The sequence below is a fragment of the Marmota flaviventris genome, chromosome 5 (genome assembly GCF_047511675.1).
Source record: "Marmota flaviventris isolate mMarFla1 chromosome 5, mMarFla1.hap1, whole genome shotgun sequence".
Taxonomy (NCBI): domain Eukaryota; kingdom Metazoa; phylum Chordata; class Mammalia; order Rodentia; family Sciuridae; genus Marmota; species Marmota flaviventris.
The window spans coordinates 99,468,111-99,495,418 of NC_092502.1; the positions used below are offsets into that span (position 1 = coordinate 99,468,111).

The 27,308-nt window shown below is 33.0% G+C and overlaps 1 protein-coding gene across 3 annotated transcripts in view; it reads right to left on the reverse strand.

Annotated features, from left to right (window-relative positions):
- Xrcc4 (X-ray repair cross complementing 4) overlaps positions 1–27,308 on the reverse strand; it is a 269,838-nt gene that overhangs the window by 229,962 nt on the left and 12,568 nt on the right. For all 3 annotated transcript variants that reach the window (XM_071612442.1, XM_027927925.3, XM_071612441.1), the window contains exons 2-3: positions 17,106–17,254; positions 13,517–13,692 (exon numbers count right to left, since the gene is read on the reverse strand). In XM_071612442.1, the coding sequence (XP_071468543.1) occupies positions 13,517–13,692; positions 17,106–17,244 (315 nt within the window). In that variant the 5' untranslated portion in view covers positions 17,245–17,254. The remainder of the gene's footprint in view (positions 1–13,516; positions 13,693–17,105; positions 17,255–27,308) is intronic.

Consider the following 27,308-nt stretch of genomic DNA (forward strand, 5'->3'; position numbering starts at 1 on the left):
ACAGCAAGCAGATTTTAAGAATATCACCATCAATAATTAGGTAGAATATAAATGACCTAAACAGCCCAATTAAAAGACACAGACCGTCAAACTGAATGTTTTAAATGGCAAGATGCAAATGCTTCCTAAAAGAAATCTTAAAAAAAAAAAAAAAATCTAACTGAGCTTCATCCCCAGTCCTTTATTCTGAGACAAGTTCTTGCTAAGTTTCTGAGGCAGGCCTCAAACTTGCAACTTCAGCCTAAGAAGTTGCTGATGTTACAGTCATTCACCACCTGCCCAGCTAAGAAACCTAATTTAAATAAAGACAAAAATAGTTAAAGGCAAAATAATAGGAAGGGTATAACATGCTCATTCCAATCAAATGCAAAATGGAATGGTAATGGTTCCATGCAAAGTAAATCAAAGAATATCAATAGAATCAGAGGGCATTTCCAAATGTAAAAAGATAAATTCCCATGGCAAAACTTAATACTTTCTATTGAATAACAAAGATTCAAAACATATGAAGCAATAGCTGAAATTATTTTAAGGAGAGGCAAAGAAACACATGATTACAGTTACAGATTTTAATACATTCTCAATCAACTTACAAGAAACAGACAGAAAAGCAGCAAGATTATAGAAAACATAACACCAGAAACCAATCTGATCTAACTGACAAATATAAAACAATCCAACCAACAACAGCATAATAGATGGGTGCGGTGGCCTATGCCTGTAATCCCAGTGGCTCAGAAAGCTGAGGCAGGAGGATTAGAAGTTCAAAGCCAGCTTTATCAACAGTGAGGCCATAAACAATTCAGTGCGACCCTGTCTCTAAATAATAAAATTACAAAAACAGGACTGGGGATGTGGCTCAGTGGTTGAGTACGCCTGAGTTCCATCCCTGGTATCCCGCAAAAAAAAATAAAACAAAATATCTTTAAAGCACACACACACACACAAAAAAAAAAAAAACTTTGAACAAGACAGACAATATTCAAAGCCATAACACAAACTCCAATAAATTTAAAAGAATTCAAGTCACATAAAGTTTTGCCACCAACAATGGAACTATATTAAAAGCTACTAACACAAAGATATATTAAAAATTATAAACTAAATTATAAGCTTATAAATAATCTAAGAATGAAAACTCAAACCAAAAGGGAAATTATAAAAGTATTTTCAATGAAAATGAAAACATAAAATCTCAACAATGTAATTAAAGTAGCACTTGAAAGGAGAAATAATACTCTAATGCTTCTATTAGTAAAGAAGAAAGATTTCATCAAAGGCCTCTATTTCTACTTTAAAGTGATAAATGTGATACAAGATCTATAAGATCTGTACTTTGAAAACTATAAACAATTGCTGCATAATTAATGAGACCTAAATTAGTGTTTCTAAACTATTGCAATACTGATATAATGTAATGGAAGGCAGTCCTGACCATTGTAAGATGTTCAGCAACATCCTTGGCCCCTATTCACTAGAAGCCAGTAGCAGCCATAGGTTGTAACAACAACAAAAAAAAAAAAAAAAAAAGAAAAGAAAAGAAAGAAAGAAAAAAAAAAAACCAAAAACAAACAAACAAAAAGTCTCCAGACATTGCCAAATGTCCCTGGTTATATAAAATGTCCCCTCATTTGGGAAAACGAACTTAAACAAGTGAGTATATCTTGTTTAGGGATAAAAAGACTTAATATGTTAAGTTGTCAATTCTGTAGATGCATGTATTCCCAATTAATATCCCAGCAGACTTATTTATAAAAATTGACAAATCACTTTTAAATCTTACAAAATTTGTATGAAGTACATGGAATAGCCAAAGCAACTTCAAAATGAAACAGAGTTGAAGAACTTATACTACCTGATTTTAAGGTGTTACAAGCCAAGTAATCCTGACATATTATGGTTAACACAGAGATTTTTTTTAAAAAAATAGATAAATGAAGCAGAACAGAGCCCAAATAAAAATGTGCATATCTATACACAGGAAGACATGCAGTCAGTCAGCTGATTTTCAACAAAGTTCAAGAAAACAAGTGGATAATTCAACAAATGGTACTAGAGTGACTGAACAGTCATATGTAAATAACGAGAATATTAATTCATACCTTGTGTCTTATACAAAAACCAACTCAAAATGTATCACAGACTCTAAATGTAAAAGCTACAAAACTCATAATAAAAAAATACAGGATAAAATCTCTGTGATTTATGTTAGGTATATCTTATTAGATATAACACCTAAATTACAATCCATAAAAAAAAAATAAGTTGAACTTCCGCAAAATTAAGATGTTCCGTCTTTCTCCACAAACTAGAAGGTGTTCCCAAATCATGTATGTGTCATGGAACTTGTATCCAGAATGTAAAAAATAACTCTTCAAAACACAATAATAAAAAGAAGCAACCCAACAAAAACACGTAAAGCATGTTGACAAACATGTCATCACGGAAGATATACATAGAGAAAATAATACCAGAGGCATTTGGGAAATGTAAATTTAAAATACAGTAAGATAATATCACATACCCACTAGAATGGCTAAAATTAAAACTTTGACCATACAAAATGTTGACAAGGATATGAAGGAATGGAACTCACATACTGCTTGTGGGAATGTAAAATGATATATAATCTCTATTAGAAAATTCTGGAGCAGTATCCTAAAATGGTAATATACCATTTAACCCAACTATTCTACACCTAAATAATATCCAAAAAAATGAAATATATGCCTATACTAAGATTCATATGCAAATTCTCATAGTAAATGTGGTATATCTGTACAATGGAATACTATTCAGCAATGAGAAAGAATGAATTGCTGATACATAATATATAATGATAAATATCTAAGGCATATGCTTTACAAATAAAGTTATAAGCAAAAGTATCTACTGTATAGTTCCTTTATATGAAATTCTAAAACAGGTAAAACTAATTAATGTATACTGGCATAAATAGTCCAGTGGTTGCTTGGTTTGGGGCAAGAAAAGGGACAGATGGAGACTGACTGCAAAGACACACGAAGGAACAGGCTTCTGTGATACACATTCAATTATCTTTTACTGCATATAAATCACACCTAAAACTAACATTTTAACAAAACTAATGTTGGATTCATAAGACATAGGCCTGGATTCTACCTTTGCTAACTTACTTATCTCTGTTCTCCTTAGCCACTCATTTATACTTTCAGCATCTATTTCCTCAAAAATAAACAATGACAATATCAAGTCTAATGAAATACAGGGAAAATACATGTTAAAGAAAATATTAACAGTATTACACAAAAAAAGTCACTTTACAACATACTTTTCACATGCTGCTTTCTACTTTTGTTCTTATGATAAATTCTTTCCTGAACAATCCTGTAATAACAAAGAATTCAGATGTAATGACTTGCATCTTAAAAAAGAATAAATCATTTTAAATTAAAGTAGTATAACAAAAAACAAGAAAAAGAAAATTAGTCCTCAAATACAAAACTATATAACCAAAAATTAATAATTTTTTAAAGTAGTAATTCTAAAATCTCTTTTATGGCTTAACCTAGAAAGTATATACTTTGAGTAGAATTTCTGACCCACATACATTACTCATTTAGTTCTCACACTCTAAAAGGGTAAGGAATAACATATATACACAAATACTTTTATCACAGAAATAAAGATTATTATAACTTCTTTTTTTTTGGGCATTCAAACAACACATCTGAAAACCCAAACTACCACAAACCTGAAAGTCATTACTATTTTTGACAAAGTCTTTGGCAGAGTATCACAATAAATTCTGCAATTCGATATTTAATCTGGAAATGGCCCTCTGAATTCAGAGTTTCTCAAACCACAGGAACACATGGCAATAATATAGGATTTTGGACTGCTGTTTTTAAAAACAACTTTGGTTGGGTTTTTTGGCTAACTTATTTTATCTCATTTTCATATATCAGAGAAATGAAAGTTAATATAAGGAGGCTGTTTGAATTTAGAGTCCAGTTTTCTACTAAAATACAAGTAAATAAAAGTTACATTATATAGTAAGATACAGAATATCCTGTACCTTCCACATGTAGCTTTATAACATTTATTAAACTAAAATATGACTGAAATACTTATTTGTAATAAAAATACTGGAGAAATGGCCTTGCAACAATAAAAGCAAGCCCTCTGAATAATGTTTCTAACTTTCCTGAATATTAACATTCAGAGATTGTTAACTGTCCATCAATAACCATGTTCTCCTTTTTCACACAGTAATGGAAATTTCTGGGCACAGGACATAGTACAAGATCAGATTTCACAGATTCCCTTGCCTCTAGGAGAAGACAGAAGTCATGTGATGAAGTTCTGAACAACAGGATATGTGCATAAGAAATGTGTGCAATTTTGGAGTGATGGCAGTAAAGACAAAGCATATGCTCTTTACTTTCTCTATAACTCTGTCCTGCTGCTTAAAAGATGAACATAAGAGTGAAGCGAAAGCAGCAATCTTATACCACGAGATGAAAACTGTTAAATATGATAAAGCAACATAAGCAAAAAATTCTGGGTCTCTGACATCATAAAGCTATCATATTAACCAAGTGGTGCCTACTTAGAGTTTTACAACATAGAAAACAAAACTTCATGCTATTTAATTATTGAAGTTTCATATTTGTTGGTTGTGACATCACATACACACAAAAACTTATCTGCATTTATGTATAATATTTTATAAATTTTTATAAAACTAGAGTATATTTTTATAAAACTAAAGTATATTTCAGGACTTATAATGAATTTAAGAAATCACCTTAAATAAAACTTTAGAGATGAGGAAACAAGAATCATCAGCAACTTCAAGTTAAATGATTAGTCCAAGGTTATTCTAGCCATCACTATTCTTGTCAAAAATAATCAAGTTGTTTTTTGTAACTCATAAATGGAATTTTTTTCTGAAGAAACAAAGCAAAAGGAAGAAAAAAATAATATTAAAATGAGTTGTTAGAATGATAATAATCTATTTCAAAATCAGTATGAACCATGAAAGGAGAGGTAAAACAGTGACATAAAGTATAGGAATGCTTCTTGAGCGAGATAGACACTGCTTGTGGTTAAGAAATGAGGAGCTGGGGATGGGGATATGGCTCAAGTGGTAGCCTGCTCACCTGGCATGCGCATGGCGCTGGGTTCGATCCTCAATACCACATACAATTAAAGATGTTGTGTCCACCAAAAACTAAAAAATAAATATTAAAAACTCCCTCCCCCCCCTAAAAAAAAAAAAGAAAAGAAATGAGGACCTGGGCTGCACATGAGGCACTTGGTTCCATCCTCAGTACCACATAAAAATAAAATAAAGGTACTGGTACTGTGTCCACCTACAACAAAATAGATGTTAAAGAGAAAAGAAAATGTTAAAAATAAAAGAGAGGGACTGGGGTTGTGGCTCAGTGGTAGGGCGCTTGCCTAGCATGTGCAAGGCCCTGGGTTGGATCCTCAGCACCACATGAAAATAAACAAATAAATAAATAAATAAACAAACAAGCAAATAAATAAATAAAAAGGTACAGGTGCCCAACTACAACTAAAAAATAAATATTAAAAGAAATGAGGATCTTCAAATCTGGCACACTAGAGTTCACTTTGGCTAGAACCTACTGTCAACAGAAAAACACTATACTTGAACAAGAAGGGTTACACTGGTTCATATTCTTCAGATAAAAGGAATTAGTGTCTAGCTGGTCATTCAACACATATTCCAATAGTAACTAAGCTTAAATTAAAATGTCTTTGTTATCTATTTTAAAAAGACAATTAGAGTTTAGTGTGTTGGTGCACACCTATAATACCAGGTCTTGGGAGGCTGACGCAGGAGGATCACAAGTGCAGAACCAGTCTCAACTAAGTTGCTAAGTGAGGCTCTCAGAGTCTGTGTTGGTGAGACTCTGTCTCAAAAATAAAATAAAATAAAATAAAAAGGGCTGGGGATTTGGATCAGTGATTAAACTCCACTGGTTTCAATCCTTGGTACCAAAAAAAAAAAAAAAAAAAAAAAGTCAAACATAAATGAAAGTTGGGGAATTATAAACTCAAAAGCAATCTAATGAAAACTGTGGACCTATTCCTGCCAAAAATTACTGTATATAAACACTGACAAAAAATTATACATTTAAAATATTTCCCTCACATTGAAAATCTTAACACTCAGACAAAACACAAGTTAGCATTTCCCAAACATCAGTCTTTTTTAATTCAAAAATTAGTGGTCACTCCCTTTAGGGGAAAAAAAAGGAAATTTTGATATAAATGTAAATTTCAAACAAATCTTAATTTAGTCGCACATTAAAAATGTTCAAATTGTGCAGTGATCTCCAACACATAATTTGATACATAAACTTCTTGAATTGATGGCATTAAATGCCTAAAATCTCTTTTTCCTTTCTTCTAAGTTTAGGAGGTCCTTTTTGGCAACAATCATATGCCTATGTCATCAAGGAAAGAATTCCAAACTCCTTTTCAATTTTTAGGTCATCCAAACACAATTAGCCTTAAAAAGTGTTCATCCATGTTTCCAATTGTTAGCAGACTTTTACCAGCAGATGAATTTAGAAGATACTGTCACTGAAATCAGTTTGCCTAAATACTAGAAGATTCCCATGGTAGTTTGCCAAATAAAATTGTGATTTTTTTTCTGAAAGCTGGATCCACAAGACTTACTGCAGCAGTTTTATATCATTTAAATATCCAAAAATAGCTCAGAAGTAAGCCAAACCATGAATAAACTCCTTGGCAAACTATTCTGAGAGTAGCCTTTCTTTTTCTCATAAACAAATAAATAAATGAATAAACAAGGGGACAGCCTTCTAAACTGCAATATGCTGCTTTAAGATATTTTCTTTTGAGAATCAATACAATTCTGCATTACTGTGAGTCTTTTATGCTTTTATCATTTCTTAATGAAACCTGTCAAAATGATAGTAGTTTAAGGGCTTGGCTTTGATAATGTTGATTAGTTTCATGATGCTAAGTAACAAGTCAACTGTAAAAGATTTAAGTCATGAGGACTTGGAAGTTTTTCTTCACCGAAGCAGAAAAAACAGATGAATTGCTATTACTTGTATTGGCAAGTACTCCAACCGTCCCCACTGGACCAAGCTCCCCTTTCACTATGTCAAAGATACCCAAAGCCTTCCAACTCTCATACAGGCATATCAGTAAATATACATCTGTTATTCACCAGTGTATACAAACGACATAAAAAACAAAAACTGGGTGTACAAAATAATGCCAACTGTTATATACAAATGCTTACTGAATGGGACGAATGGTATTACTCCCTATTTTATAATGATTCACTTCAAAATATTAAGACAATTAGTTAGTAGTTCTATAGTGTTTAATATCATCTGACTGAAATTGTACTACAGGAAAGAATATAAGATAGCAAAATTTTGGTAACCAGTTGAAATCTTTTTACTTTTCCTATTTAAATTATCATCTAATCTGGTGGGAAGATGGAAAAGTAGAACTAGATAGCAAATTTTGACTCCTCTAGCAGTTCAAAATCAAAGCAGTGAGAGAACAACTTATTAGAGAGGTAGTTGCCAGGTGAAATGGTCTACAGAACAATACTGAACAGTCAAGAGATTTAGGCGAACTCAGAAATTCTGGTTACTGAAAGAGAAAACAAGTAGGAATTTCTCAACCCCAACCAGGACCAGGTTGGAGGGATAACAGAGAAAGAAGGTGAGGCAAAGGTGACATGCTTACTTCAGTAACAAAGGTATGAAAAAAAAAAAAAGAAAGAAAGGCCAAGTTAAGCAAGGACAGGAGCTGCTAAGTCACTTAGAAGTATACAACCTATCTCAAACTCTAGTGAAAACTGTGACTGCCAGCCATCTTGTAGAGATCACATCTAAGCCTCTCTCCCTAGGAGGAATTAAATCTATACAACTACATCCAAACTTCAGACAGCAGGAAAAATGTCCTAGGAAAAGCCTTTGAAACAGGGTACCCCAGTAATCTGTACAGAGATTACTGCTATCTGAAGGTTGTCAAGCCCTCCTCCCCTCACAAGGGGAATAGGCTAGAGTAAAACAGAGAACAAGTCACTCTCAGGGAGTGCCTAACTGTTGGCCACAGCAGTGTGATCCCCAATAGCTGGATATATTACCACTACTAACTTGCAGTGCTGTCCTCCACAGAGGTGCCCACACATGTACCCCCAAAATATGGCAGACATCACTGAGCACACACAGTCATGAACCCACTAGAGAACATGCTCAGGCATTAGTAAGAAGCCACAGGATCTATAGTAGCTGAGGGCATAGCTCCTTCTGCCCCAGCAGTGTCATCTGCCCTTCAGCTACATGCTCCACAGACCCCACCACTACCAACCACCTGTACAAACAGGCCCACCAACAGTGTGCCCTGGCAGCAAGCAGAAATCTGATGATCCACAGCAGCCAACAGAAGCCAAGCCCCAGGGCTCCATGACCACAGAGGGTCCACAGACATTGGCCACAAAGATGCCAGCTGCACATGTGGGCACACCAACAACGAGCCCCAATGGTGGCAGAAGCCACAGAATTTGCAACAAGCAGGGCAGAGGCCCCTGGCCCTAGCATTACTGTGTTCCATAGGACCCCCAGGTTTGGGCCCTACAGTCTGTTGCTGCTGCCAAACGAAGGCACTTATGTGTCTCTTCTAATCCACCACAAATACCCAGATATACCAATGAACAGAAGAAGCTTCCTAGATTTGATTCAGAGGAAGAATGGTGAAGATTACTTCCTCTATACGCAGAGAGGATAGAAGTAAATCCAAGGAGGTGTGGGCATTTACTAAACCTTCCAATGCCTGACGAAATCCAAATCAGGAAGGTTCAATAAGAATTGGCTCCATCTCAAATAGCTCAGCATGGAATAAAATAAATCTCTCTAATTTCAGTTTTTTAAGCTTTATTTTATTTATATTTATGTGGTGCTGAGGATAGAACCCAGTGCCTCACATGTGCTAGGCAAGCACTCTATCCCTGAGCCATAATCCCAAACCCTAATTTCAGTTTTGATTTTACAGATTTTTATCTTGCAAATTGATTTGACATTTTTTCTCTTATCACTTGACAATGCATTCATTAATCTAATTTTATGTATTCATTTTAATGCTTTAAAGCATTAATTGGAACTACTCTTTCTTCTCTTTACTCATGTTTATATTCTCCTCTCCTGTCTCTCTTTTTCTTCTTGCAGTATATGCTCCTGCCTCTACCACCCACATTTTATGTTTCTTTTTCTTTGATTTTTCCTTCTCATGCCCAATATACTTTAATAGTTAATTACACTTTTTTTTTTCTCAGTCTATTCTAGAACACCGTTTTCAATTTCCATTTTGATAGTGGAATTGTGGAGAATATTTTCAGTACATTCTTAAGCTTTATTAGTATATGACTTTATTTGGAAGTGATCAGTTACTGGTGATTATTATCTCCTCTCAAAGCTGTGCTTGAGTACTGAACACAGCAGTAGATTCACGCCAAGTGGAAGTATTGACACTTAGATGTATACTCCCTCAGGAACTTAGTAAAGAAAAGGCAGATTACTAGAAAGTTTCTTGCAGAATAGTAGAAGAGGTAATCATCCTGGTAGATAAAAAAAAAAAAATCAACAGAATAGGTAATATAAGAAAAAAGGAATAAGACATCCCCAAAAGTGAAAAATACTCCAATAAATGATGCCAGAGACACCAAAATGAAGGAAATGCCAATAAAAAATACAAAAGATGATTATTAAAATAATTAATGAATTAAAGAATATGGAATAAATCAACTAAAGTAGAAAATTCAGGATATAAAAGAGTATTACAATAAAGAAGTAAAGATTCTGAATAAAGAACCAAATGGAAATCGTGAAGAAATTCAGCTGAAAATCACACCAACAGAATAATATTCTGTGGAAGACAGAATTTCAGCCAGTGAAAACAGGTATATAACTTTGAAAATTCAATCAGCAATAAAGAAAATAATTAACTATGATCAGAATATATAAGAAATGTGAGACAGCATCAAGAGTCAGCATCTACGAATCACTACAAAGAGGAATCTGATATAAAAGCTAAGGGCATGCATAAATTTATCAGAGAAATAATTTTAGAAATTTTCCCTAACTTTGGAATGAGATGGACATCTGGATACAGGACATATTCAAAACCCCAAATAGACAAGATCAAACTCCTGGACATATTATAATTAAAATACCTAACACAGAGAACAAAGATAGAATTTTACAGATACCAAAATGAAAACATCAGGTGACATTTAGAAAAAGGCCAATTAGAATTACTTTGAATTTTTAAGAAAAGATTCTAAGTCAGGAGGAATTATAACTCAGTATTCCCAGTCCTCAAAAAAATTAATTGCCAACCAAAATTGCTTTTTCCAGCAAAGCTGTCCTTTAGAATTGAAACAGAAATAAAAATCTTCCAAGATTTTTCCAGAACTAAAGAGAAATACTTCAAGAAATACTACATAGAGAAGAAATTAAAAACAAACTTCAGAGGGTCCCAAATGGATGAATCTCAACAGAAGAGTAGCTGAACAGATGAGAATTAGGCTCAAAATAAACATTAGAAACAAATTTAAATAGTAACAAATTTAAACAGCAGGAAATAATAAACAACACTCTGTTATAACACTGGATGTAAATGGCCTCACCTCTCCAATTAAAAGACATAGACTGTCCAACTGGATTACAACACAAGACCCAATTATATGTTGCTTGCATGAAACATACTTCACAAAGATGTTCACAAGTGGAAAAAAAATGAAAAGTAGTATTTCATGCAAATGGAGCATGAAAACAAGCAGAAGTATCACTTTCATATTCAACAAAGCCAACTTTAAGCCAAAACAAATCAGAAAAGACAAAGCTGATTTCATAATGATTAAAATGAAAAATCAAACAAGAAGATATAACAATAGCAAATATTTATGCCCAAAAGATCCATGCATCTAATTATATAAAATAAGTATTGCTCTACATACTCACATTGATCCCAATATAATACTATATGATTTCAGCATCCTTCTCTCACCAATAGATGGGTAATCCAGACAAAATCAGTAAAGAACTTTACAGCTGAAAAATACTATAAACCAGATGTACTTAACACATATATACAATATTTCATCTGATGACATCTGAATACACTTTCTTCTCAGCTGCACTGAAACTTTTTCCAACATAGGCCATAGGATAAATCACAAAGCAAGATTTAGCAAATACAAAAGGGTCTATATAATTCCTTGCATCTTATCAAGATAACAACAAAATAAAATTAAAACCAACAGGAAAAAAACATTAGAAAGAACATAATACATGGAGTTTAAGCAATATACTTTTGATGATGAATGGGCCATAGAAGAAATTTTAAAATTTTTAGAATCTAACAAGGATAGAAATACAACATGCCAAAAAAAATCTCTGGAATATTATAAAGGTAATTCTAAGAGGGAAGATTATAGCTATGAGTACCTACATAAAAAAAAAATTGGAAAGATCCCAAATAAACTAATCATGTGTCTCAAGAACCTTTATAAATTAGAAAAAATAATTCCAAACCCTTAGAAGGAAGAAAACAATTAAGATCAGGGCTGAAGTTATTGAAAAAATTTAAAAAAAAAATACAAAGGATCAATGTAAGACTTGGGTCTTTCAAAGAATAAACAACTTTGATTTAAAAAAAAAAAAAAAAAACTTTTGCTAAATTAACCAAAAGAAAGAGAAGAGTCAAGTTAATAAAGTAAGAGATAAAAAAAAAAAAAAGGGCCATTGTTAAGTAAGAATGACGCATGGCATGACCCAGGTCATTTGCAGTGACATTGCATGTAAGGTGACCTTGCTCAAGGACCAGGGCGGATCTGGGTTTAGGGCGGATCGGGGTTTAGGGCATTCCCGGTTTAGGACAATCCAGGTTTAGGATGGTTCCAGGTTTAAGGTGTACCCTGCTGGGAATAGGGCATATCCTGCTGCCTCAGGCGTGCTGGCTCCTTGAGTTCCTTGAGTTCCCTTTGGGATTCAGAGAGTATTTTGGGATTTTGCCCAGAACGTGATTTGGGCCCAGAACGTGAATTTCCCCAGAATGCATGTAGAGTGCTGGTGTGAGTTCAGGAATAAAGAATTGCTGTTTGAATCTACAAGGCTGTGAGTGGCTCGTGATTTTGTGCCCAGCCAGACTGCGGCAAATATCATCACAAATATCACTGAAAAAAAAAGGATAATTAGGTGCTATTTAAAAAAATATATTGGCAAACTAGAAAAATTAGGAAAAAATGGAAAAATTTCTAGATAGAAAAAACCTACCTAAATTGAACCAAATTATATAGGAAACTTAAACAGATCAACAAGCAGCAATGAGACTAAAGCAAAAAGTCTTCCTAAAAAGAAAAGTTCAGGACCAGATGGATTCACAACTGGTTCTACCAGACCTTTAAAGCAGAACTAATGACAATGTTCTTCAAATTACTCCATGAAATAGAAAGGTAGGTGGGGACACATCCAAAACCCATTGAAATCAATATCATCCTGATACCAAAACCAAATAAGGCAATGTCAAGGAAAGAAAAGTGCAGATAAATATCCTTATTAATGAACATAGATACAAAATCTATAATAAAATTTTCAGAAATTATATTCACTAATGTATTAAGAAGATGATAAATAATGACAGGTTGCTTCCATTTTAGGGATGCAAGATAGTTCAACACAAGATAGTTCAACTGTTAATACAAAATCAACAGTTTTACTATTATCAGACTTAAAAATTCTAAAATAAAAATAACTGTCAGCTTGAATATTCCAAAGTTTGCATACTTTGCAGACAAGAACATCTGCTCTTCATCCTCCTCAGTTCCTATACTAATTCAGATCAACATGGTGATTTATTTATTAAATGTTCTTCACATACTATCTTTATATTTTACCTAAACTAATTAGAGATTGAGTTGGTTTTTTGACAATTTTTAAATTATTTATCAATCATATATGAGATCTATAGTATAAAAAAGATAAGGAAATCTCTACTACATTAACTTTAGTTATTAAAAATTTGAGACAAATTTAGTTTAAAAAAATTAAAAACCTCTTTAACCCATAGTGATTAAAGATAGTAATCAGCTGAAAATATTGGAAAAAAACAAAATTATTATTATGAAATATGTTTTAATAGATATGAAATAATATGGAGTGACTAGCTTCAGTTATTTCTATCTTTTTAGTTTTATAATTGCTTAATATAATACTTAATATTTTTAAAGCAATAACTAATACATTTTCCAATAATAACTTTTCATAATTCATTAATACAGTTCAATGACTTTAACTTTAAAGCATTCTTCCAATTTGGAAACCAAGTACTTTCAAAGCTATTACTTCTGAGGTGTTCTGGGAATAATATGCGAGTTTCTTGAACCTTAAGCATAATTCCTCAAGAAGAGCTATGACATCTTACCAATTATAAAGTTATGGAAAGTTGTACTTACTGAAACATCTTTCAGGTTTTTCTCAAAGTAGAAATGACAAGATTCTTTAGAAAAATCAAACTTGTATGTATTACTTGGTCCTGGTCCTGACACCAATGCTTTTCTTAGTTCATCCACATATTTTTCTCTTTCCATTGCCATGTCATCAGCTTCTTGGGAAATTGCCAATTCAGAAACTATGGAAAACATTAATGAGTTTAAAAGGAATATTTCTAAACATGAAAAATATTTGCTTCTCTTTTCCTACCATTTTATCACATATATCTGAAGTTTAACAAAAAGTAAAATTAATCCCCATATCACACATTTCTAAGTCCAATTACACCTTTTAATGAAACTAGTGATTCTTGAAAACTGCATTGGTTTAGTCTCAAATTTCATCTGAAAATCTTGAGATGGATGGAATAATTTCTCAGTCCTTAGATAAAATATATCATTGTAAATTACCATGGAAACTACCATTTTGTGTACCTGCTCTTCAGTCATAGCCAGATAAAATCATTTCCTGTTATGATTAATATGCTTGGTATTTTCCAATGTCTTTCTTCTTTGACTCAAAGATCCAATGGTCTATAGTCTATTTATCACTCACATAGGCACAGTCAAATTAAGTAAAAGTGAAATTCATTCTTTTCATCTTGTGTGCTAACAAAAGAAAACATGGATGAAGGGAAGTGATAAGAATTGGGAAAGGAACTCAAATTCATTGAGTACCTCACCTATGAAACACAGTATACAATAGATCTGATTTCCAATATCCTTATCTATCTATACATTTTCTTGATTTATCCCTATATATCCTCTTTGTCTATGTATAGTCTTTATTTCTTTTTCATAATATACTGTTCTTACTCTACCTTTCTGATACAGTTTGGATGTGGTCCAAAGGGTCCATGGGTTCCCCAAGGGTTCATGAACTGAGAATTTGGTCCTCAGTGTGGCTATATAAGAGAGGTTGTTGAAATTTTAAGAGGTGGATCATAGGTCCTTAGGTCATTCAGAGTGCTGCCCTGGGAAGGAATTAAAATAATTCTAACAGCATCCTGAGTCAGTTCTTGCGAGAGTGAATAGTTGTAAGAATGAGGCTGAATTACTCTCTGGCTTTCAGTTTCAAGATGTAATTAATCTCTTCAGGGCTGGGATTATAGCTCAGTGGTAGAGTGCTTGCCTACATGTCTGAGGCACTAGGTTCAATTCTCCATACCACATATAAATAAATAAATGAAGGTGCTTCAACAACTAAAAATATTTTTTTTAAAAATGATGTAATCTCTTTCTCCTGAATAGGCTCTGTTTTGATGCTGCCCACCAGTAGGCCAGCACTAGAGACTAAACCAATGGGATTGCCTCAAAAATTATGAACTAAATAATCCTCTTTTCTTCAAGGATAGCCTGCCTCAGATATTTCCTGACAGTAACACAAAACAAACTAATACACCTTTAAAATATTTGAATGTTTTAAACATAATTCACATCTTTTTCAAATTGGTCTTTATGTTTGTTTTCTGGGACATTAATCCTATTTCTCTTATCTACTGATTCCCTTTTGTTCTGCTTTTTTGTTTCCCCTTCCTGTCTTATGATGTTCAACCATGGATTTCCCTAGCCAGAGTGGCAAACACTCCACACAAAAGTGGTCTTAAATGAAGGTTGATGGTTTCTTGGAGTCCTTAGAGGTTTCACCAGTTAGACATCAATCTTGTAAGTTAACTTCATTTTTTAAATTTATTTATTTATTCTTATTTGTTATACATGACAGCACAATTCATTTTAATTCATAGTACACATACAGAGTACAATTTTTCTGTCTCTGGTTGTACTAAAAGTAGAGTCACACCATTCTTGTTTTCATACATGTACTTAGGGTAATGATGTCCATCTCATTGCACCATCTTTCCTACCCCCATGTCCCCCCACTCTTCCTCTCCCTTCCTTTGCCCCACCTAAGTTTCCTCCATTACTCCCATGCTCCTCCGACCCCCATTATGGATCAGCATCCACATATCAGGGAAAACATTTGGAATAGACTAACTCTAGATAGGGCAGAAGGGTGGGGGAGGAAGGGAGAGAGCATGGGGTTAGCAATAATGGTGGCATGTGATGGAAATCATTATCCAAAGTTAATGTATGAAGATATGAATTGTTGTGAATATACTTTGTATACAACCAGAGATGTGAAAAATGTGTGCTCTATATGTGTAATATGAATTGTAATGCATTCTGCTGTTATATATAAATAAAAGAATAAAAAAGCCAACTCTGAAGTAAACAGTTTATTTTTTCTAGCCAGTTTTCTATATTTAAAATATTCTTTTATTCTTTCAATCAAAATAGATCAGCATTAACCCATTGCCATGTTTTTTAGCAATGTTTTACCTCTTCATCCAAAAATAAGAACTGTCACACACTTTCACTAGCATACATAGTTAACCTGTTGTATCTTATTCCACTTCGTAACAACCAACTACTGATTTCTCTTACACAGAAATGTATAGCTTAAATAGATACCATAATAAGTATTGCAAATATTATCCTTGAAATTTCTTTATTTTACAGTAATCCTTATATTAACACTTCTTATTATCATAAAAGATGAATGAAAAAACGGTGAATGTAAATTCAGTTTGACTAAATAAAACAGAATTTGTAACATTCAAGAAAGAAACAGAATTTTACAATGTATTTTAATTGTAAAAATGATAAAATGATTATCAATATTACATGCTTAGTTTGTCCCTAAAATTTAAACAGAAATGAATAAGGCATAAAATATGAAATAAATTTTAGAGAAATATTTCAAAATTTAGAAGATAGAAATAGTATGTAAAATAACAAAAATATTTTAAGTAAAATATCACAACATAACTTAGAAATGACTTCATAATCATAGAAAGTTTTAAAAAAATGTTTTAATAAAATACTTTAGAAGATTAAACTTTGGTAATTTAGTAAAACAATTATAAATATTTTGACTTTATACCTGCCATGTTCCAAATACAATTTGAAGGTTACAAACATTTTTAAAAGATTATCAAACAAAGATTTAAAAAATTAAAAGTATATTTTATAAAAGAGTCAAAATTCTACATATAGTTTTCACCCCTGCATTATAAAGTTTTAGGCTATGGTTCTGTTTTGTTCCAAATATAGTACATGTTCATTGGAAAATAATTCAAACTATATAAGTGGATGAAGTAGAAAGAAAACTCCATGGCCACAATCCAACACAAACTCTTGATCTGGCCAATCTGCTTCCTCTGCCTCTCAATATTTCCCTGGGGTCCCAAGAGGAGATACATGTCAAAAGTACTATTCACATCTTGTATTAAGAGATCATTTCAAAATTTTAACAAAGTCTAAGTACTAAGATTCAAATGATAATCAGAATTAGTTGGGTATATGCTAATTTATTTAATAACAATTATAGAAAATGGCATTAAATGTTACAAATCTGCGTATAAACTGGTCATTACAAGTAAAAGTAATCAGTTTTACCCATATCTATTGAAGAAACTACAATTTGAAGAGAGGATGGAATAATAACACATTATTTAAATTTTACATTTTAAAAATTTGCTTTTAATATTACCTGTCCCAGTCCATGCTGACTGACCATCAGTAAGTGTAATAACAAAACCAGATCCTAGTGTTTTCTCCCAAGACACTTGTAGAAAATGAATTATATTGGCTTCAGAGGCAAGACAGATTTTGCTTACTTTTCTCTCCATTTCTGGTTACCTGTTATGAAAGATAAAATGAGTATTTTACAAGAAACTTTATTTATCAAATGGCTATGTTTTCTATCAAAGTCCCTCAGCTATATAAATTCTAAGGAAATAAGTAAAACAAAAACAAAAACAAAAAACATATAAGAGAGTCAACCAAAAACTCAATAAATCATACTTTTGTTCAATATCAAATCAAGGCTTTTACAAATGAGAAAAACAGAGGCCCACAAATGGCAAAAGATTAGTCCCAAGTAATGGAGCTAAATAAAAATTACCATCTCTATTTTTAAAGAAAGTTGCTTTAGCATAAGCCAGTGGAACAAAAATACTATGTCAAGAGTACATAGGAGTTAATCTGTAATAGTTTCTTAAAGTTTGTTATATTATGTGTTAATTACATTTATTGATCTGATTTATTTATATTTATTTGAGCTATTAAGGAAGTTAACTAACATGTTACCTTGTTAACCATTCAAGTGGGATAATGCCATTGAACCTCTCACAGTGGTCGAAAATTGCAAAGAAGTGTTTTTATTGTATGTGTTCTAACTACAGTAGCTCTATCATATTAAAAATATTACTTATAGCATAAAAAATTACCATCTCAACAATATGAAATGTAGAATTCACCTCTGGAGAGTGTCAGTCACAAGAACTTGTGTGAAAGACCTGGGAGTAATCTTAACAACTGGAATGTAACCATAATTAGTAAGGAGGAAGTCTTTCTGGAGGAATGAAAAAAGAAGGGTAAGAATAAATAATAGGAAAAGAAAATCTCAAAACCTAACAATTGCCCTTTCTAAGTTGTGCCCATGGTCAGTTACACACTTTTCCCTGAGACAAGAGCACCTTGTAATAGATACATTTGGATGGGTTATAGCAAACTATCACAGCTTAAGACTAATAAAAAAGTTTTCATTTTATTAATTTTTTTATTTAGGTGTAACTACAGACAGTACTTGTGTTGAGGCGGGCCAAAATGGCTATAATTGGGCTCCCTTGCTAAGGCTTCCAGCAGGCTATGTTATGTTTTCAGTATGTGACCAAGGCCATAATTGGGTGTTATGGGCAGTAGTAGCCAATGCCATAAGTTGGCAATGCTATGGTTAGTGTGTAGTCAGGGTCAGAAACACTCTGATTCCGTGTATGTACTGGAGGTCATGATCATTAGGTTGTGAATATGTGCCCACTTTTTTAACCTGTTGGCAGTATGCCTTCTTTGTTTGGCCTGTGTATAAAAAAGCCTATGGAAAAGGCTGGGGCTGAAGGAAACAACTGGAGCAAAATGTAACTGGATGGGGGCTAAATCTGAAGCTGAAGGCTGTTGCCACCTCTGAATAAAGCGTCTACTATCCTAACTGCATCTTGCATCTTCTTCCACTTGCAGGGATCTCAAATCTGTTTCCTGAGTTTGAGCCCCCCACTCAATAATATGTATCAACAATACAAATTGATGAATTTTACAACTGAACAAATGTAAGCAAGGCAATACTCATATCAAGAAGCAGAATTCATTCTCACACTCTCTCCCTTCTCATCACTACCTCCCCAAATAACTCCTATACTTTAACAAAGATAAGAATTTTAAATGTTTTTGTATTTTATGTAAATATAATTTTACAGCATTTTCTATTTTGTGCCTAGCTTCTTTTGCTCAATATAATGTTTGAGAGATTCACTCATTTTGTTTCTTAGAGTTATATATCATTCTCAGGGCTGTGTAGTCTTCCATTATGAATATAGTAAAATTATTGATCCAATATCCAGTGATAGATGTTTGGTGGTTTATAGTATCACAGTTTACAGTATTATGGAGTATTACAAATAGTACAAATAGTACTGCCATAAACATTCTGGCAAATATCTATGCATTTTTATTTAGGATATACCTATGTTGGAATACTGGGTCAGAGGAGCTACATCTCTTGGGATTGGGTACTACACAACCAACAATTTTTGAAAAAGGTTGTTCCAATTTATAATCAATATATGAGAATTCTGGTTGGTTCAAATCCTGCATTTCAGCCTTTCTGGTAGGTATGTAGTAGTATTACATAGATTTTAATTCATATTTCCTTAATGAATAATGAATACTGACCCCTTTTCATATATTTATTAGACATTTAAATATACTGGTTTATGGAGTATCTGTTCAATCTTGCTATGTTTTTGATTCATTTTTCTCTTTGTTACTATTGTTATTAATCTGTCTTTTAAATATTTTAGTTTGATTGCTCTTCATTTTGAATATTTTGAATGAATCATTTTATAGACACATGCTTTGTATCTTTTTTCACTCGGAGTTATTCTCATAGTGGTTGTTTATAAATGAAAAGAAGCTCTTAATTTTAATATAGTACATTTTCATCATTTTTTTTACCCAAGGCTACTGAGCTATATCCTCCAATTTTTTATTTTGTTACTTTATTTTGAGGACAAGGTTTTACTAAATTGCCCAGTTTGACACTTCACAAAGGAAGGCTAAAGGGCACAAGGAATCCAGATAAAATACCAACATGAAAGAAAAATATATAAAATTAATAGTATAAGACCCCTTCAAATTGATAAATTAGCAATCATCTTAACTTCTACTTACAGTTTACTTGGAAAACAATTTATTCTTCCCAAAGAAAAATGATTTGAAAACTAACACTTATAGATTCCTCAATTAAGCAGGTAAAATATTTAAATAATCAAATTTGTATTCCTGGCATCATAATCAATTAATTTCAAAATATTTATTTTAAATATTTCATTCAAAACCTTTTCCTGGGGCTGGAGATATAGCTCAGTTGGCAGAGTGCTGGCCTCACATGGCCAGGGAGGGACCTGGGTTCAATCCCAAGTATCATACACACACACACACAAAAAAAAAAAAAAAAAAAAAAAAAAAAAAAAAACTTTTTCCTACAATGAAGTCCTCTTTGCCCAGATGTGCTTATATTACTTTTAGGTAAATAATTCAATACACTTAACATTCAGTAAATTACTCACATGCTCTAATCCTTTAATAACTGGAAAATGTGTTATTGTTTTCAATGCCAATCACTAAAAATCACATATAGTTAGAGACAATTTTAATGGGCTCAAAACCCTTAATTGTTTTCAGGGGCAAAGGTTACAGAGAACACTATGGAGCCCCCGGCCCCTTTTTTTTTTGCCTCTACAGTATTTATATGCAAACACACAGACACATGCAGATGCCCACACACTTACATGAATCCTTTCTTTTCAAACATGCCTCAAGTACCAGGGTTATGTTAGCATTAACTTTGTGAAAGCAAAATATAGCACTTTAAATTATTTTTATTTTTTTTAATTTTTTAGTTAAACATGGACACAATATCTTTATTTTGTTTATTTATTTATTGTTCATGTGGGGCTGAGGATCAAACCCAGTGCCTCACATGTGTGAGGCAAGCACTCTGCCACTGAGCCACAACCCCAGCCCTAAATTATTTTTAAATAGTGATTCGTTTCATTACTATTTTTTAACCAAATTTGGAACAATGATAAATTTCTAATTATAGCAAAATTCATTTAAAATTTAATATTACAGATGCCTGTCAGTCACTCATGCTACTTTCACAGTAATATAAAGGGTTTTCATTTCAATAATGTTAAAAAAACTAACTGGGGGATAGATTAGTTTCAAAAATATCTCCCAATTATTCACGTTTCAAATGTTTTCCAATTTTCTGATTTATTCTAGGTACTCACCACAAAATCAAGATTTTGATTTTAAAGAATCTATTATTTCAGTATACTTACATTTGAAATTTTGATGCTAATTATAAACTAAATTTAAGTACTTCAAATATTAATAGCTTACATGTGATAACTCAGTATCCGCAGTATTTTATGCCTCAGTAGTCCCAGAAATTTTTCTTTAAAAGAATTAAGTCTTAATTTTCTAAAAATATATTAATTGAACCAGATTTTTTTGCTTTGTTTTGTTTTTTTGGTACTGGATATCTATCCCTGGGGTACTTAACCACTGTAACACATCCCTAACCCTTTTTATTATTTTCTTACTTTGAGACAGGGTCTCACTAAGTTGTACAGGGTCTCACTAAGTTGTACAGGGCCTCACTAAATTGCTTAGGCAGGCTTTGAACTTGCTCTCCTCCTTCCTCAGCCTCCTCATCCACTGGGATTACAGGCATGTGCCTTTGAACTAGTTTTTAAAGTGTTTCACTGTTTTATTTACTGAGGTCACACTCTCGTTATATATTAAATACAAAATATCAGGGTCTGGGGTTGTAGCTCTGTGGTAGAGCATTTGCATGGCACTGTGTTCAATCCTCAGAACCACATAAAAATATATAAGTAAAATAAAGATATAAAAAATATAAAATATTAAAGAATCAAACATGGAAAGAAATATATATGTAATTATTATCATATTATTAATTATGTTACATATTATACATAATATATATTTATATATACATAATATATATTATATATATCTTAAGATTCAGTAAGAGCAAATCAACCATCTCTTTGCTCTCACCATCCCTGTAAATGTCAATAGGCATAATTTTTTGCTGAGATTACTTAAAAGAAAGGAGATGGAATCCTCTTCAGAAGGACCCACTGATTAGGGCTATTGAGAAAGTCCATGTTTTGTTCTCTAAGGCCACTAAAGGTCAGGATAGTATCAGTACCCCTCCTAGCCAGAGCCAAGGATCTAAGACAAGCCTGCAGGTGGAAAGTTTGGGCCCCACCCCAATTTGTACATCAGTAGCTTTATTGAGAGCTCAGAACAGTTGAGAATTGAGAAGCTTATCTTTAGTACTTTGTGTCTTTGATACTTGGCCTCTCTCAGAAGAGAACTAAGTTGTTGGCTGGTATGCAACTGATGTGATCTACGGTCTGAACAAATACCATTCACATTTGCTTCTGAATAAACAAGACACTTTTTAAATTAGTTTACAAAGAATTTTGTATGCCCTTTTAGATGCTGATAAGGAACAGTACAGAAGCCAACTCTTAGGTCACCTCAAGTTAGTTACAACACTATATCATTGATAATACCATTTTGAACTTGAACTTCTTTTATTTTCCTTTAGAGTTAGTTATGGCTTCTTTTCAAGCTACTTGGGCTGCAGGTGTTCAAACTTCTGCAGCTCTGCCAAAGACTTGTACTTACAGATCAGTAGGGATAAATGCATGTTTCTAATGAAGCAATTAACTTAAGTGCCCCTTGTGGAGAAGAGTAGGATGATACCAAAAGTGAGTTCAGAATAAAAATTAGCACACAGCACAAACTGTTAATAGTCTGTAATTAGAATCCTGGTTACATTTTTCTGTATGACTTTATTTATTTATTTATTTATTTATTTATTTATTTTTGTAAAGAGAGAGATAAAAAGAAAATGTAATTGCAAGACCAAAATATGGTCACAGTGTTTTCAAAAATCCTATTAGTATTATAAAATTGAAAAGCAGAAAAAAAAATATATATATACATATGTATATATGATTGTTAGATAAAAGGAAAGAAGAGTTGATGCAACAATCACAATAGTATTTGCTTTTGAAAAGACAACCATCACATATTATTAAAGAAAACCAAATGCAAAGAAAAAGACTATTATCTGTTTAGTGTTTTTTAAAGTACTAATCATTTTTACCTTTTTTGTCAGAATTCCCACACTGAATTTTTTTAACTTAATAATTTATTCCAAGCATTTCAATTATTAATAGCAAGAGTCTACTAAAGAGTAAATTAAGATTTAAAAAAAACTACAAATTCAGTTTACATTATTTCCAAAGCAACGAAACAAACAAAACAAAGAAAACTGCTTATTTCCAAAGCAACAAAAAATCAAGCAACCCTTGCAGAGAAAAATACTTTCAAATTAAATTTTCTAAACTTTAAAAGTAAACATTTTATAGTATTATTAAATATCTTTCTAATCATACCAGGATTTGATTTCATGCTAATAACTTCAAAATGAAAGTTAGGTAACCAGCCATTTTTCCAGGTTTACTTGGAATTTTCCCTGTTTTATAACCGAAAGTTCCATGTTCTAGAAAATCAAAACAGTTGATCATTCCAGGGAGTAAAATACAGTTAACAACTGTTAGCACAATTTTGTTCAAAAACTTGAACTATATTGCTGATATTCAAGAAAGACATTAATCTGATGCTTCAAGAATAAAACATTAGAACTATAAATCTAAAAAATAAAGCATCTTTGCCATGGGCACTCTATTTTCAATTACCTCTCATGACTATAGAATGCCAAAGGCTGCCATTACTAATATCATATTACTAATCATTTCCTCTATCTCTCAGTAACACCATTAATAATCATTAGTTTCAGTAATTTATTTAAATTTTACTTCCTCTGCTTTCTTTTCTTTTACTCTATAAGTGTTAAGCAATAAAATGACCTAATGCTTTAATGAATTTCCTCCACTGAATTGAAGATCTGGATGAAAAATGCCCTTAACATTGGACCTGAAGTTCCAAGACTATGACTTCCTTCAGATTCATCAAAAGGCCACTCTCAATTACAAGTAACATCAACAAAAGAGAGAGAGAGAGAGAGAACTTCTCATTTTAGAAATTTTCTAGACTATCACAGAAATACTTCAGTTTTGTGAGAGAAAGAAACTTAACAGAACTAAACAGGATTATGAAATACAGAATTAACTAAGCAACTGTCTTTTTTCAATAAGAACTTTGTAATTATGATTTCTTAAGCTTCACCTCTCTAATGTTTTAATTTCAGAAGAAATTAGACATCATGAAATACCATCAGCTAAGCACATTTAGTCTTTCTCTTATTTGAAAAATGTGTTACTGAGAACTGAAATGTAACTAAAAGTACTTGTATGGAAAAGGAACAAGACTTGCACTGTATGTCTTCCTCCCACTCACAAACCCAACATTTACTGACAACCATACTCATTTATCTGCCTACTTATAAATGGAAAACAAGAGGCTGAATGACAAGATGGGTGCAAGACAATGGGAGTTAATCTGGGGATACGGCTGATCCTATAACATATCCTCAATTGTCAATACTATCTAATTCAATACACAAATATATTTAGGAATCATATGAAATTGCCAATGCTTAAAATTTTTTAACAAAAACAGCAGTTGCATATTATTTGAATAACATTAAGAGTTATAAACAGCATATAAGTAGTTATCCTACTTGGATGAGTAATTACATATTTATTTCCAAGGCTGCAATTTCTAAGTCATTTTCAACCACATATTCCTGAACATATTTCAGACAACTAGCAGGAGGAAGAAACAAGATATAAGGAAAAAATATATTTTGAGTTCCCTGGGGTGATGCAGTCTCAAACTGAACTGAAACTTTGTACCTAAAATTCAAATCAAGTCCTCTTTAGCAAAAGTGCAAGTTCTAATACCTCCAAGGACCATATAAACCATAAGCATTCATTGCATGAGGGGTGGAGAGTAAGGTAGCCTGGACAACTATCAGATCTTATAACAATCATAGCTACTATAAAACAAATTGTTGGCATGGCAAAGTATTGGCCGTTTGCTGGTCTATCATTCTAATTATGCAAGAAATTGACAAATTTCTATATTTTATGCAGAAGTTACCTGGCTTAATACATGTTTATGTTTTTTTTTTAAACACTGTTATGTTCACTATAATAAATTTGGCCTTTGTCCCTGGTTCCTGACACAGAATTCTAAAATCCTTGAAATTTCCTGAATGATAGAAATGACTTTTTGTTCTTCATGAATCCCTTTGAACCCACCTGAGTTTATTAGGTGACTTACAGTTGTCCTCTGAAAAGCCTCAGAGGAGTTGGTCACACCAGGAAGACAAAAATGATTAGAGAACTGCAACTTTCAGCCCTCCTCCACCCCTTACCCCATTCCCATTCCCATTCCCAACTCTGGTATTGGATATTGAACAAGGAGATCTGAAGAGTTGCCGACTGATAAATTTATCAGGATGTTAGGATACAGTACCTCTTTGCCCCCACATCTAAAACATTGCCCTATGCATCTCTTCTCTCTGGCTTTCCTCCACTGATACTAATCAATAAAAATATACATATATAGTGTGAGCGTGTGCGTGTGCGTGTGTGTGTGTGTGTGTTTGAACTTTGTGAGCCATTAAACAAATTACCAGACCTGAAGAGGAGGTTCATGAAATCTATAAACAATTTGGTCAGAAATACAGGTGCCCTAGGACTTGTAATTGGCATCTGAAGTGAGGACAGTCTTATGGGCCTAACTCCATTAATCTGAGGGATCTGATACCAATAATAGAGAGACAATCAATACTGATTTTTTGGACATCCACTTTGTATTGGAGAATCACAGAAATGGTTGTTCATGCTGGAAAATATCTCAGAATGATGAACAAAACAATTTTACTGCAAATTTTAAAGCCATCAGTTTGAAACCTATACTGGGTATGAAACCAAATCCTTTGTCCTGAAACCCTTAGAATAGTGTACCTTTACCAGACAAATCTAATGCTTTTCATTGTCACTGGCTAAAAGAAGACCAAGTAGCTTCTCACAAATCAAATGACTTTTTTTCATGTGTTTTGTTCTTTTTAGTTATATAAGACACTAGAATGTATTTTGACATATCATACATATATGAAGTGTAATTTCCACTCTTGTGGTTGTACATGATGTGAAGTTATACCAGTCATGTATTCACATATGAAAATAAGAAAGTTATGTCTAATTCATTCTACTGTCTTTCCCAATCCCATTCTTCATCTCTTCCCTCCCATTACCCTCCCTCCTGTCCCTAAAGGGTGAACCTTCAACTCACCACCTCTTATGTGAGTTCGCATCTGCATAGCATAGAGAATATTTTTGGTTTTCTGGGAATGGCTTATTTCACTTAGCATGAGAGTCTCCAGTTCCATCCATTTACCAGCAATTGACATAGTTTCACTCCTATTTATGGATGAATAAATAGCCCACTGTGTATACATATCACATTTTCTTTATCCATTCTTCTATTGAAGGGTGCCTAGGGTGGGTTCCATAGCTTACCTGTTGTGAATTGAGCTGCAATAAACACTTATGTGGCCACTTCTCTATAGTATGCTGATTTTAGGTCCTCTGGGTATATGCTGAGGATGGGATAACCAGATCAAATGGTGCTGCCTTTCTACGTTTTCTGAGGAATACTGCTTTCCAGAGTGGTTGCACCATTTTGCAATCCCACCAGCAACTTATGAGTGTACGTTTTTTCCTACATCCTCACCAACATTTATTGTTACTTGTATTTTTGATAATTGCCATTCTGACTGGAGATGAAATCTCAGCACAGTTTTAATTTGCATTCTCTAATTGCTACTGACTTTTGAAATGCAACTAGTCAGGCATAAATACTTATTTAGATCCTACCTGATGCAAGGTACTATGCTAGGTACTGAGATTATTATTGCTGGACATGGTGGCACACATCTATAATTCCAGCAACTCGGGAGGCTAAGGCCAGAAGATGGCGAGTTCCAAGGAGCCTCAGCAAAAGTGAGGCACTAAACAACTCAGTGAGACCCTGTCTCTAAATAAAATACAACATATGGCAGGGCTGGGAATGTGGTTCAGCACTCAAGTGTCTCTAAATTCAATCCGTGGATTCTTCCCAAAAAAAGAAGAATATTAGAAAATAGATATATCTTCTGATCTCAGAATATTTATACTCTCATGACAAGAGAGTCAAATAAATACATTACAATATTCTGGTGAGAGCCACAACAGGGTCATAAAAGGTGACAGGATAAACAAGATGAGTCACACCTGGACTGAAAAGTCAGAAAGCTTTATGAGAAAGGGAATCTAATAAGACTTAAAGGATGAATAGGAAGGGCTCTAAATCCATCATTGCTATTCCCTTTCACTTATGCTATTCCATATCCTGAAATACCCACTATCAGCCCACACCTGTCAAAATCTACTCATCTTTTTTCAAGGTTTGAAAAGCCTTGAAAGCAGTTTTGATCTGCCAACAAGGATCCCAGGTGTTAATCATTTTATTCCTTTAAGAAATCGCGGGGCGGGGGGGGGGGGGGAGGTGGCGTTGC